Source organism: Sminthopsis crassicaudata, chromosome 4 (assembly GCF_048593235.1).
Source record: "Sminthopsis crassicaudata isolate SCR6 chromosome 4, ASM4859323v1, whole genome shotgun sequence".
NCBI lineage: Eukaryota > Metazoa > Chordata > Mammalia > Dasyuromorphia > Dasyuridae > Sminthopsis > Sminthopsis crassicaudata.
In genome coordinates, this window is record NC_133620.1 from 478078725 (window position 1) to 478090937 (window position 12213).

The 12213-nt window shown below is 58.0% G+C and overlaps 2 protein-coding genes across 2 annotated transcripts in view; both read right to left on the reverse strand.

Moving 5' to 3' along the window:
- Nucleotides 1–3256: 3256 nt before the first annotated feature.
- Nucleotides 3257–4467, reverse strand: LOC141540466 (gamma-crystallin B). The gene is made up of 3 exons (XM_074264563.1): nucleotides 4363–4467; nucleotides 3732–3974; nucleotides 3257–3584 (listed from the first exon to the last, which is right to left on the reverse strand). The coding sequence occupies exons 1-3, from the start codon at nucleotides 4420–4422 to the stop codon at nucleotides 3309–3311; spliced, it is 579 nt and encodes a 192-aa protein (XP_074120664.1). The 5' UTR covers nucleotides 4423–4467; the 3' UTR covers nucleotides 3257–3308.
- A 2521-nt stretch (nucleotides 4468–6988) lies between these two features.
- PFKL (phosphofructokinase, liver type) overlaps nucleotides 6989–12213 on the reverse strand; it is a 17352-nt gene continuing 12127 nt past the window's right edge. The window contains exons 13-22 of the mRNA XM_074264564.1: nucleotides 12030–12176; nucleotides 11884–11954; nucleotides 11453–11540; nucleotides 10708–10860; nucleotides 9993–10157; nucleotides 9389–9450; nucleotides 9031–9142; nucleotides 8507–8606; nucleotides 8278–8383; nucleotides 6989–7762 (exon numbers count right to left, since the gene is read on the reverse strand). Of these exons, the coding sequence (XP_074120665.1) occupies nucleotides 7615–7762; nucleotides 8278–8383; nucleotides 8507–8606; nucleotides 9031–9142; nucleotides 9389–9450; nucleotides 9993–10157; nucleotides 10708–10860; nucleotides 11453–11540; nucleotides 11884–11954; nucleotides 12030–12176 (1152 nt within the window). The 3' untranslated portion in view covers nucleotides 6989–7614. The remainder of the gene's footprint in view (nucleotides 7763–8277; nucleotides 8384–8506; nucleotides 8607–9030; nucleotides 9143–9388; nucleotides 9451–9992; nucleotides 10158–10707; nucleotides 10861–11452; nucleotides 11541–11883; nucleotides 11955–12029; nucleotides 12177–12213) is intronic.

Sequence of the window (12213 nt, forward strand, 5' to 3'; positions counted from 1 at the left end):
CTGCGACTGTAGCTGGATCCTGTTCCGCTCTTAATAATTAGTGAAGATTCTGAAGAGCTTTAGTTACTGTGGGTTCTGACATTTCCCATACATTATACATTTGTTAGACGTTACATAATTTTAATTTAAAACAGTATCCCCTCCCCCAAAAAAGATATCTCCCAGTTTGGCAAATCTCCCAAATGTCCGGCTTCGGCAGAGTCAGCTTTTCTTCGGCATTCAGTCTGTCGCGCTCTTATTTTGGCTGCAACGTGAAGAAAAGCAGCGAATGGGGCTGGGAAGGGGAGAAGTAGATCCTTCGAATTGGGGTCAAGTTTATTGGTCTTTCACTTAGAAAAGATCTTTTACCCTATAATTCAGTAACTTTGTGCTTGGTTCGTTTGGAAAATGAAAAATCACTGAGTGAGGAGGATCTTCCAAGTGGGGACACGTTTCATGATCCAGCAGCAAAAAAAAAAAAGGTCCTCGACTTCAGGACTGGTGCTCTATCCACTGAACCACCTAGCTGCCCCTAGAAGACAAGTTCTAATGGAAATGTGGCCATCGGTGTGACATGGGGGACCGAGGGGCCTCGATGTTTGGCTCCTTTCTGCCATCGGGCCTCTGGCTCCCCATGCATACCTGGGATTGGCTCTTCCTCCTCACCACCTGCCTTCTAGGGGAGAATCCATTTTAACCTGTACTGAATATTGAGCACCGGCTGTATGCAAGGCTGCAGGGGGGAAAGGCCCGGAGAAGCCCCTGGGAGACCTGTCCCCACAGTAATCCATACTAGAATAGTGGCGAGGGGAGCTCCCAGCGTGGGGATCTCCTCCACCGGGCAATCCCCAGCATAGCCAGGGTCTCTCTGCCATAGTCTCTACCGCTCTGGAGCTCCTAGGGTAGAAATATGCCCATCACCAGCCAGGACCGCGATGGGGGGGTGAGGGTCAGGTGGAGTGGTGGACCCCCCCCTCTCCAGCTAATGAAGGACATGGAACATGGCGTAGCCAAGGCGCACATCTAGGTCGCCTTGAGATGAAATGACAAAGTCATTGCCAGCATTTTTCAGCTGTGTCTGGCTCTTCGTGACCCCATTTGGGGTTTTCTTGCCAAGGATATTGGGGTGGTTCCTTCTCCAGCTCATTTTACAAATGAGGAAGTTGAGGCACACAGGATGAAGTGACTTACCTGGGATCGCACAGAGAGTGTCTGAGGCGGGGTTTGAGCTCAGGGACTTTTGCAGGCTGTTTCTGGTGCCCTCCCCATTTCAGCCCCCCCCTGGCTACAATGCCCTCCCTCCTCCTCCTGGCCCAGGTTCTGCCTGGTGCTGCTGCCCAGGAGCCTCCATTCGCACTTCCAGGGAGCTTCCCCTTGCATTCTTGTCTAGCCCAGCCTGGTGCCAGGCCTGGGGCCTCCTCCCTGCTCACCGAGTAGTCCGATCCTGCCTCTCAGCAGTTAGCCGCAGGCAAAGCCCATTGGAAGGCCTCTGACAAAGCCCCCAAAGCATCTTCTAATAGCGCTCTGAGAGCAAGCTTATTCTGGGCCTCCTGGGTTCCCACGGGTCTGCCCTGCGAGGCTGCCTGGGCCCAGGGCTCTTCCACCACCACCAAGGGAAGCAGGAGAAGGTCCCCAAGAAGAGGGTCTCCTCCTCGTTCTCACCTGATCCTCTTCTATGTGAGCAGAAGATAAGGCTGGTGGTGGACCTGGGAGAACCAGGGAGCTGCCCCCTGCTCTGGTCCTCCCTCCCAGCACAGCCTGGGCTCCTTGTCACAAGGGCCCCGCGACGTGTGGGGTCACGGGAGACTAGGAGGCGGCACATTACTGTCTGCAGATAAGCCACTTTTCGGGCTGCTCTCGGACTCCACTGATGTTGGGGTCCCTCCACCGATGCAGGTGGCACCTCCTGTCCATTGACCACCAGGATGTCTGCTTTAGGTGCCGTGCTCCTACTGAGCTCTTGGTCAATGGGATACTTGTAGCTGAACAGGGAGGAAGTCGCCATTGCAGAGAACCAGCAATCGTTTGGCAACACAGGCGATCCCCCTTACGTGTACCTGCCGGAGGACTCGGGTTCAGGGAGCACGCCTTCTCCAAAGAGCCCCTGGCCAGGATGGTTGATGCTCAGTGCGGACGCAGTGAAGGCCAGGTCTGATTGGAGGCCTTCGGGGACTCTCGTTTCACAGCCCAGGCTCTTGGGTTGGCAAAGCCCAAACCATGATTTCTGGCACTATTTCAGCAAGATTTCTCTTAGAGCTCTCCTCCTCCAAGCTGCTCTGGGCGCTGAAACCACACAGCCTTGCCCAGAGAAGGCCCATATCCAACTCCACCAAATGCTCCCTGTGTGGCTGGGACACTCGGAGCGTGCAAGAGGAAGCAGGTCCTGACGTCCCCTCAGAGATGGCAGGAAGATCCAACCAGGTCCTTGAGGGAGGGGAGAGCCCTGGCCTGGGAGAGGAATGTCCAGAGGGAATAAGGCTGGCAAGGGAGGAGGAGCCAAGTGTGTCACAGATCGTGGCCACAGAACAGAACCACTTGGCCAAGCCCCTCTCTGCTCTGGAAGATTGTTTTGGCCAAACCTGGAGAAAGAAACCAATTAGGAGACCTTTAATAAACCAGTAGGAGCAAGAGGGAAGCCTGGAAGACATTATATTGTAAATCGTTGACAAGTATCTTTGCATATATTTGAAAAAGTAAAATACTATTAAAAATACAAGAGAAGGGGACAGCTAGGTGCGCAGTGGTTAGAGCACCAGCCCTCAAGAGGGGGACCTGAGTTCAAATGTGACTGAGACACTTTAACACTTCCTGGCTGTGTGACCCTGGGCAAGTCACTTAACCCAATTGCCTCAGCAAAAACAAATAAATAAAGAAAAGAAAAAAGACATGTATTTGAAAACATATAATGCCATTAAAAAGAAAAGAAAAAAGGCATGCATTTAAAGAAATAAAATACTATTCAAAATAAAAGAGAAAAGGGAGGGAAATTACATTGTAAGCTGAAGGCATGCTGGAGGCAACCCTTTTGTTTTTTTAAAGATAAATAAAGAAACAGCCCCAGATCCTGGGAGTGATTTGTCCAGCATCATGCGGACTTCTGCTAGGACAGAGGAAAGTAATTTTCCCTCCTGTTTCCTGAGTTTACCTTTTTGTAATTTCAGGAAAACAACTCCTGAGTTAGAGTGTGCAGAAATGGGTTTTGGGTTTGGCCCCATGACCCCCTTATTAAATGCTACACAAGCCACTAGTCAATTAATATTGGAACGAGAGCCACAGGTCAGCCATAAATACTTTTATTGAGTTTGGAAAGCGTGGAGCTGAGCAGGCATCTAACTGGTGTCCGTGGCCCGCCGGAAGGAGCCCAGGACTGCGGTGCCAGCCCCCCATTCGCTGTGCCGCCGGTACTCTCCAGGCCGCAGGAAGTACTGCCGGCCCTGGTAGTTGGGCTGCTCGTAAAGGACCCAGTAACCATCCAGGACGTTACAAGACAGGACGTCCCTCTGGTGGAAGTGGTCGTGGACAGAGGGACAATCCTCGGTGAACTCCATCATCTGGCCTGCACAGTTCTCCCTTTCATAAATCCTCATGCGGAAAGAGCCTTCATGCTGCAATGAAAGAAAGCAGGGAGCCTGAGCCAGGGGCTACAGTGGGGCCCATGGCCGTCTGGGCCATGTAAGAACCAGAGTGTCCAGTGCCCACCCCTTCTTCCCCAGACCCTGCCCAGGACAGCAGAGGTCCCCTGAGGAACTCACCCTGGGTACCAGGCGGCAGGAGCGGATGGAATCGCTTGTGCCCATCCATTGGCGGTAGTCCGAGTACTCGCCACGCTTCAAGAAGTACTGGCAGCCTTTATAGCTGGGCTGCTCATACAGGACCCAGGAGCCGCTGTCCACCCGCACGGAGTTACAGCGGCTGAAGTAGGCCTGCAGGTCAGCACAGTCGCCGCTGCATTCGTAGCAGCGGCCTTGAAAATGGCGATCCTCATAAAAGGTGATCTGGGAAAGAGAGCAGGGTCAGGGGCCCAAGCTGGGTGCTGCCGCCCATCTGGGCCCTGGAGCCATACACCAGGATCAGAGCAACTGGAAGGAACTCTGACCTCTCCACGTCCAATGCCTCCATTTACACAGAGGGAAACTGGGGCCCCTAGAGAGGAAGTGACAGCCGGGCCATTCCTCCATTTTCTCCATGAGTTCTTGCAGCCCAAGCATGACCCACTGCCTTGTCTGAGGCTTGGGCTGGGCCACGGAGGCCATGCATGGGCTGTTTTCCTGACTCTCACCAGACCAGAGCTACCCAGGACCCGGGCCTCAGCTGGAAGGCTAGAGCAGGGCTCAGGGTCTCCCTCCTCTCCCCTCTCCCCTCTGCCCAGACCACCCAGGTTACCTTGCCCATAGTGCAGGAGTGCTTGGTGTGGAAGCAGATGGCTCCAACTGCCTGGTCCATCCCTCTTTATAGTCCCACCTCACCCCCAACTCTCTAGGTCAGCACCCTTTCAACGGGGAATTTGCAACAGCCCTGAGTCAGCAAGCAATAGCCCACGCCCCTTGGGGGCTTTGCTGAGCCTGGCACTTCTTTTGTTTGGGGAGGGTTGGTGGGACCCCCACGGGAATGATTTTCTACACTGAGCATTTTAATTTGGGGAAGGCAAAGCCTTTTTATTGCCGGATGACTGAGCTGAAATGACCTGGAACAGTGACTCTCAGAAAGAATCCAGCCAAGCTGGCCACTCCCCCAGTGCCCTACTCCCCACCCTGTGAGACTTTCTAGCCTTAGCCCACCTCCTCCGAAAGTAAGGTCTCCTGAGAGACCCACCTCCTGCCCAAGTGCCCCTGGGAGGTCTCTGGTCCATGCATCAGAGGTGGATGAAGGCAGGAGAAGCCCAGTAGCCTGTCATTGGCCCTCATGGTGAGCTCAGACCACATCTCGGCACATTCTGCCAACCTGGAGCCCCATCCCGCTCCACATTGTCCATTTTCCCTGCTCCCCATTCCCTGCCTGGAGCTTTGAGGGAAAAAGTCCCGGGACCTCCCTCTTCAGGCTGCTCAGTAACTTAACGTGGCTTTCCTTACCCTCTTCTTCACCTGGATTTAGTGATCATCTCCATTCAGATGATTCTCAAATCTACCTTTCCTGCCCCAAACTCTCTGATAACCTCCAATCTCACGCCTCCACCTGCCGTTCAGACATCTTGAACTAGATGTCCGGTGGCCATCTTAAATAAATATGTCTAAAAAAGAATTCCTCTTTTCCCCTAAGCCTTCCCACATTCTAACTCACCTTTTCACTCCTGGAGCCATTGCTACCTTCCTGCCGTGTCCCTAGGTTCATGACCTAAGAGTCCTCCTGGACTCCTCACTCTTACTCACATCAAATATGGTGCCATGATCTGTCATATCACCTTTGAACATCTCTTGTCGATCTCACCTCTGCAGCATCCTTTGTTGATTTCATCTCTGAGCATCTCTTGTCGATTTCATCTCTGAGCATCTCTTGTCAATTATTGCCTCTGAGCATCTCTTGTCAGTCTCACCTCTGTAGCATTTCTTGTCCATTTCATCTGTTTCTTTTGTTAGTTCCCCCATCTCCTCTTGTCAGTTTCACATCTGCAGCACCTCTCCAGAGTTCACCTGGGCATTCTCTCTCCAATATCCCTCTTCTCTGACACTGCCCCCTTCCTGGTGCAGGTGCTCATTACCTCATCCCTGGGGTGGGGGGGAGGGGAAAGGGTGCTCAAGTCTCCACTCCACTCCATCCTCTGTTCAGCCACCAGTGACTTTTCCTAAAGCACAGATCGGACCAAGGTTTTCCCTTTCTCTATAAACTCCAGGGGCTCCATATTGCCATCTAGCAAATAAAAAATGTTTCTACACTCAAAGTTTGCAAGCCAGCGCCCTCCTCACTTCCTAGTCGTCTTACCTCTTACCTCCCTACTAGTCAGTTCAGTGGCTCTAGCCTGGCTGTGTCCATGTCTGCTCTGGGCATCTTTCTGGAATGCTCTCCCTCCTTCTTTCCCACTACTGACCTCCTTGACTTCCTTAAGTCCCAATTGACATCTCACCTCCTACAGGAAGCCTTCCCCAATTCCCTATTCATCCCTTGCATTATACATATTTATTGGCACATTGTTTGCTCTATTAGAGTACGAGCTCCAAGGGCAGGAGCCATTTGAACCCTCAGCACTTAGCACAGTACCCAGCACATAGTAGGTGCTTAATATTGGCAGGTTGAAGAATTTGAAGACCGACCCACGTGCTTGTGTTAGAGCAAAACTTCTAACGGTGGACGCGCATCCCCCTGTGAGGCTGCGAGGCTGAATGTGGGGCCACGAAATACTGAATTGTGGGTTTGTATACATGTTTTAGGTACTTATCTATGCACGGGGTCATAGAGGGTGATTATAAGAAGCCCTGGGCTAAAGGGCAGAACGGAGCGGGCGGTGCCGAGGGGCCAGCCTGGACTGGATCAAAGCAGACAAGAGCTGCCTGCAAGTGAGATTGGAGCTCTCCACTACTTCAAGCAGAGGGACTTTCTGTTCAGTCAGTGCTGAGATCGGGCACCCCGGAGCTCTCTCCTCAGTGCCTCCTCCCCCACCCAACAGAGGGCCAGGTTGTCACCTGCTCCAGCACCGATGCCTCTGTGTTCCTGGGGGGAGGGGTTTCCTATCCTGCTTCCCCTTCCCCCTCCCACAAAAGACTAGCTAGGAGTACAGGGAGGAACTGAGGCCCTGGAGGACAGAATGGGAGGAAGGCCACTGGCCAAACCCCAGGGATTTAGCCTAAGCTCCAGGGAAGGGAGGCAGGCTATCATTCACTCCAGAGCCCGCCCTCCAAGGCAGCAGCCTCCACTAAGGGACCTAGATGCCTGCATGGCTGGCGTGTGGCTGCTGCCAAAGGACCCTCAGCCGCCAGAGGGGGCGGCAGGGAGGGCTGCCCGTCCTGACCCCCCAACTTCTTGCCTCAGCCAAGAGGCCTCTATTCCCATTTAGCCCAAGACTCAGGGACACAATAGCTCGCTCAATCAGTAGGTTTTTAATCTAACAGACAAGATACAGATCCGGCATGATCACAGTAGGAATGTTTGCACAGCTTGAGGTCCTGGCCCCGTGGCCGGCTCACCGCCAGAGGGACCGAGCCCCAGGCCCGCACTGACCCCGGCCGGCCCAGTGTTTCCGAGCGCCCGAAGGGTGGTCCTTCCTCATGCTGGCAAGGATGGCAGGTCAGGGAGAAGCGGTGTGGCTGAAAAGGCCAGGGAACGTCACTTCCTCCTCCACACTAGGGGGGTTGGGAACAACTTTGAGACGATTCCAAGATGCCACCACGTGCCTCAGTTTCCCTCTCTGTCCCAGTTTCAATGAAAAAAATCCCCCCCCCCCCAGCCTCAGGTTCCCCAACTACATCATGAGGCACTTGGCCAGAAGGTCCCATCTAGCTCTGACGGTCGGAGTCCATGCCATCCAAGCCAGAGTGCCAGGTTCCGGTTTTGCCAACCACTTCAAATCCTAGGCTGCGGAGGACCCGCGACCGACCCGTCGCTGCAGCGAGGAAGTGACGTCCCCAAGGGATCGGTGTCTACGCTAGGCCGCCTCCTGGCAGTGTGCCCGCGGCGGGGCTGGCGACGGAGCGTCAGGACGGGCACTCAGAAGCCCTTCTCGATGCTCAGGGTGCGCCGGGTGACATGCTCCATCTTCCCAGAGACGTACTCGGTCAGGCTGATCTGGTAATTGGCCAGCATCTTGAGCATCAGCCTGAGGTCTAACCACCACTGGTCCTGGGGCATGCGGTGCCTGTGCCGGGCAGAGAAGAGAGGCAGCGGGCTCAGGGCCCTGCCGGTCTGTGCCCCTCCCCCCAGTCCCTTCTCTCCCCTCCTCTCCTCCCCCAGCCGGCGGGGACTCTGGCGAGGTCGCCCATGGGCCCAGCTTCCCGGGAACCCTTCTCACCTGCCCTCGTCCTGCTGCCAGACCCCACAAGGTAGGAGGGGTGTGACAGGAGGCCCCAGAGTTTTGGAAATGACCCAAGAGAAAGACCCCGGAGAGCCCCCCGCCCTCATTACGATAAAGGCCGACGAAGGCCGCCTGGTGGCTCCCAGGCTGAGGGGCCGGTGTGGCTCTGAGGGTCAGCCGCTTCTTGGGGCTGGGGACGGCACTCTGGGCTCTTCCCGCAGGCCACCCCAGGAGGTAGGCGGGAGCTTCTTGACTTGACTTGGGGTCATGGGGGTTTTCCCTGGGATGGGCGTAACCCATGGGCTGGCTGACCGTCCGGGGCTAGGGCTAGGATCAGGGCCACAGCAAGGCCGACTCACTCGAAATCCGTGACCTTCTTGAGTTCGGTGACTGGGCTGAAAGCCACCACCTTCTTCCTCAGGCCGATCACACAGGCCGAGTCCGCCGCGTTGGCAAAAACCCGCCCTGGAGGGAGAAAGCTGGATGAGGGGCAGGAGGGGGAAGGGGGGGAAGGAGAAGGAGCAGGGAGAGAAGGAGAGGGGGGGGAAGGAGCAGGGAGAGGAAGAGGGGAAGGAGCAGGGCACATACCCTTCCGGTAGGACTCTCGCAACTTGTCCGACATCCAGAGCATGGCCTTCACCCCAAGCTTGGTGCCATAGTTTCGGTCAAAGGGGGTGGGGGCTCCTCCCTGCAAGAGAAGCCGGCCAAGGGATGGTTAAGGAGTGCCTACTCCCCCCCACCCAGAGGCGCAGCAGCTACAACCAGTCCTGGAATGAAGGGATCCCAGCAGAGCTCCCCGAGGCCCAGGTTCTAATCCCAGATGGCTGGGCCCCTCCCCACTCCGGCACACTGACCCTGGGAGTACCCATCAAGCACCTGACCCCCGAACCTCCGCTTGTTTGGTTACAAAAGGGGAGCCGTCTCAAAGTGGCTCATGCCCGCAAGTGCCAGCTCAGAGAGGCTGGAAAACACCCAGGAAGCCCAGGAGCAGCAGGCAGTCGGGGCCCAAGGCCTTGGGCCTTTCCTGCAGACGTGGGCTTTACAAAGCGGGAAACAGAGAGAAGACACCCCCAGGAAAGCTGGGACGTGGCCGCCATGCCCTCCATGCCCACCTGCTGCAGATGCCCCAGGACGTTGGTCCTGCAGTCAAAGACGCCCTTCCCCTCTGAGGAGTACAGGTTATACAGGAACTCGGTGGTGTAATGTTCGTGGGACTTCTCGTTCCTGGGAAGAAAGGCTGACGATTCCCTTCAGACGCCCCTCGCCGCCCCTTCGTCCCGGCTCTCCCCTCCCCCCTCATCCACTCCCCGTGGCCCTCGGTCCCACTCCTGCCTCTCTCCTTGCCGCCCCTCGGCAGCCCGGGCTTCCTTCCAAGGCCTCCCCACTTCCTCCAAGCTGCTGGATGGGAGCCTCAGGCCTCAGTGACAAGGCTTCCCACGGCTCTCCACCGGGCCGGCCCCGGGCACTCACCGGAGCACCAGCCCCCGCTGGATGTCCGTCTTCATCTTGTCCGTCAGATGTTCAACGTTGGCCTGAAGGAAAGCGGAGGGCACGGTGAGCCTCCCGGGAGGCAGCCCGACCCCTGAGCCCCCGTGCCCATATTCCCCTTCCTCTGCAGGCTCCTGCGCTGGGCTGCTCTAGGCCTCAGTTTCCACATCCGTAAAGAAGCAGCATTTCTGTCCTTCACCAGACTGGGGGACAGGAGCCCTAGAACTCCAGGAGGCGCAGGGCTGCCCAGCAGGGGCGGTCCACCTGGTCCTGGCAGGCCAGAATCTGGCCCGGAGATCCCTCACTGCTAATCCTGACGGACCAAGTTCAGGGAGCTCCCCTCGGGGCGCAGCCTGACTCAGGATGCAGCGTCCAGGAATTGCGAAGGACCAACTGAGGCAGCAAGTTCTGCTCTTAGACCTTCCTGTCACAGATCTCTACCCCGGTGCTCCAGGGGGAGTTCTGGCTCGAGGCCCAAGACCCGAGTTCAATTCCGGGTGATGCCGGGCGGCCCTGTGCTCCAGGCCACAGGATAAGGGTTCCCTCCTCCCAGGGTCCTGTGACTCCCCTGAAAGCCCGCACCGACCTTCAGGTCGTGGATGGTGAAGGGGTCCTCGAAGACATAGGCGGCATCGGCCCCCACTGCGATGCCCGTCACCGTGGCCAGGTACCCGCAGTAGCCTCCCATCGTCTCCACGATGAACACCCGCCGCTTGGTGCCGGAAGCCGACTGTTTGATGCGGTCACAGCTCTGGGGGGTGACAGAACGGGATGAGACGCTCGCTCCTCCCCCCGGGGAAGGCTGCTGGGCCTGGTCACCTGCACACATCCGGCCCTCACCGGGAGGGTGACCTCCCCCCATTTGGGGGTTTGGTCTGAGACACTGCCTCGTGCCCCTCAGACTGGCTGAGAAGATAAATGCCGGGAAGGAAGCTAGGTCCACCGGGGCATCGTTGGTGGAGCTGAACCCGACCATTCTGGAGAATGATGGGGAACTCTGCCCACTGCCGAGGTCTGGGCCCCAGATACGGAAGGAGAGAGCAAAACTGCATGGCCCCAAACGCTGCTGGCAGCTGTCCTGATAGCGGAGAACTAGAGAAGCTGCCCACCGGTTGGGTAAGTGATTGAGCGCCCAGGAGCGCTGGGGTGGAGGAGCCGGGGGGGCTACTTCCAGAACCAGCTACAGCCCCACTGACCGGAGGGCCGGAGACAGAGAGGAGCAGCCCGGGGGGGGAGCAGGGGGCTCAGGGCCGTGGGAGACGGGCGGGACGCCCAGCGCCTCCTTCCAGCTCTGCCCTCACCTCCATGGCGGCATTGACGGCTGTGTCGGAGCCCAGACTGAAGTCGGTGCCGGGCACGTTGTTGCTGATGGTGGCGGGTATGACGCACATGACGAAGCAGAGCTCCTCGTACTGCCCGCGGGCCTCCACCAGCTGCAGCACGCCCTCGTAGGCCTGGAGAAGGAGATCCCCGGCCGGGCCTCTGAGCTCCAGGCCCCGGCCTCCCCCACCCTCCCGGCCGGCTGGGGCCGCCCCATTCCGAGGGTCCCCGGGGCCGAACCCAGCGCCGGGCACAGAGCCAGGCCTTCGCCTGTGCTTCCCCCACTCATTCCCTCAGTCCTGTTTCAGGGCCTGATCCCGGCTCCCTGGGGCCAGCAAGGGCCGGGCAGAGCTGTCCAAGCCCCCCAGGTCTGAGTCTGCGGCTCAGAGAGGCCGAGAGTACGGCTTGTGATAGTGCAGGCACAAGGCTCTGGGGCTGGGCCGCTGTTACCACCTGGGGTTGTCTTACAGTGTGGGAGGGGGAAAGAGAATGCTTTGGAAATGAGAGTCTCCAACTCGGCCTAGGCCCCCGCAGGACCATGGACTAGAGGCTCCCCAGGGCCCCCCTCCCCAGCAGGACTCTTCTGTGAGCAGTGACTGGGGCCCCAGCCCCTGGTCTTCTGGCCCCCTCAGGTCCCCTGCTGATTGGGGAGCGATGCCTGGGAAGAAGGCCCTGGCCAGAGGCCTGCTGGCACGGCTCCCTCCCCAGGGCTCCCGGTGATCTCACCTCAAAGCCCCCAATGACCAACAGCGCTTGGATGTTGTACGTCCGCACGTTCTCCACGATTTTCTCCAGGCAGGTTTTGGGCAGAGTTCTGTAGGCAGAGGCCGGTGGCCGGTTGGAAGAAGCTTCGGACTCGCACCCTCCCCAGGCCCGGAAGCCCGCGGCACCACCCCCCGTGCCCCGCCACCAGGTAGCGGCTCACTCATGCTTCCCTGACCGAGGAGAGCCCCACTGGAGAGCTCCTCCCCCTCTCCCACGGGCCCCTGGCTCTACTTAATGTGCAAAGAACCCTTCCGCCCCCAAAGCGGCCTGAGCTGCCTGAAGGTGGTGAGCTCCCTGTCCCAGGGGGCCTCCATGTACAGGCTGGATGACGGCCGCTTCGTCAGTGCCTGGGCCTCTCCCGGGTGCTGGGACCCAGCCCCCCAAGTGCTGACCTCTTCGTCCCGAGCATGGATCCTCCGCGCCCCAGCCAGCCAGCGACATCATGCCAGCCCACCTCCCGCACCTACAGGGAAGGGGAAGGGCGTCACCAAACATGCGGAGCGGGACCCGCGGCCCGGCCCCGCCCACACAGACCTACCTGTCCCTTGGCCAAGCCCTCGAAGCCGTCGTGGATGACATAGACCTTGTGCCCCTGAGATATGCCGGTCCGCACCGCAGACCTCACGGCGGCGTTCATGCCGGCCGCCGGCGCCCCCACGTTCAGGATGGCGACGGAGAAGTTGCTCTGGGCAGAGGGAGAGGGAACAGCACCCTGAAGCCCA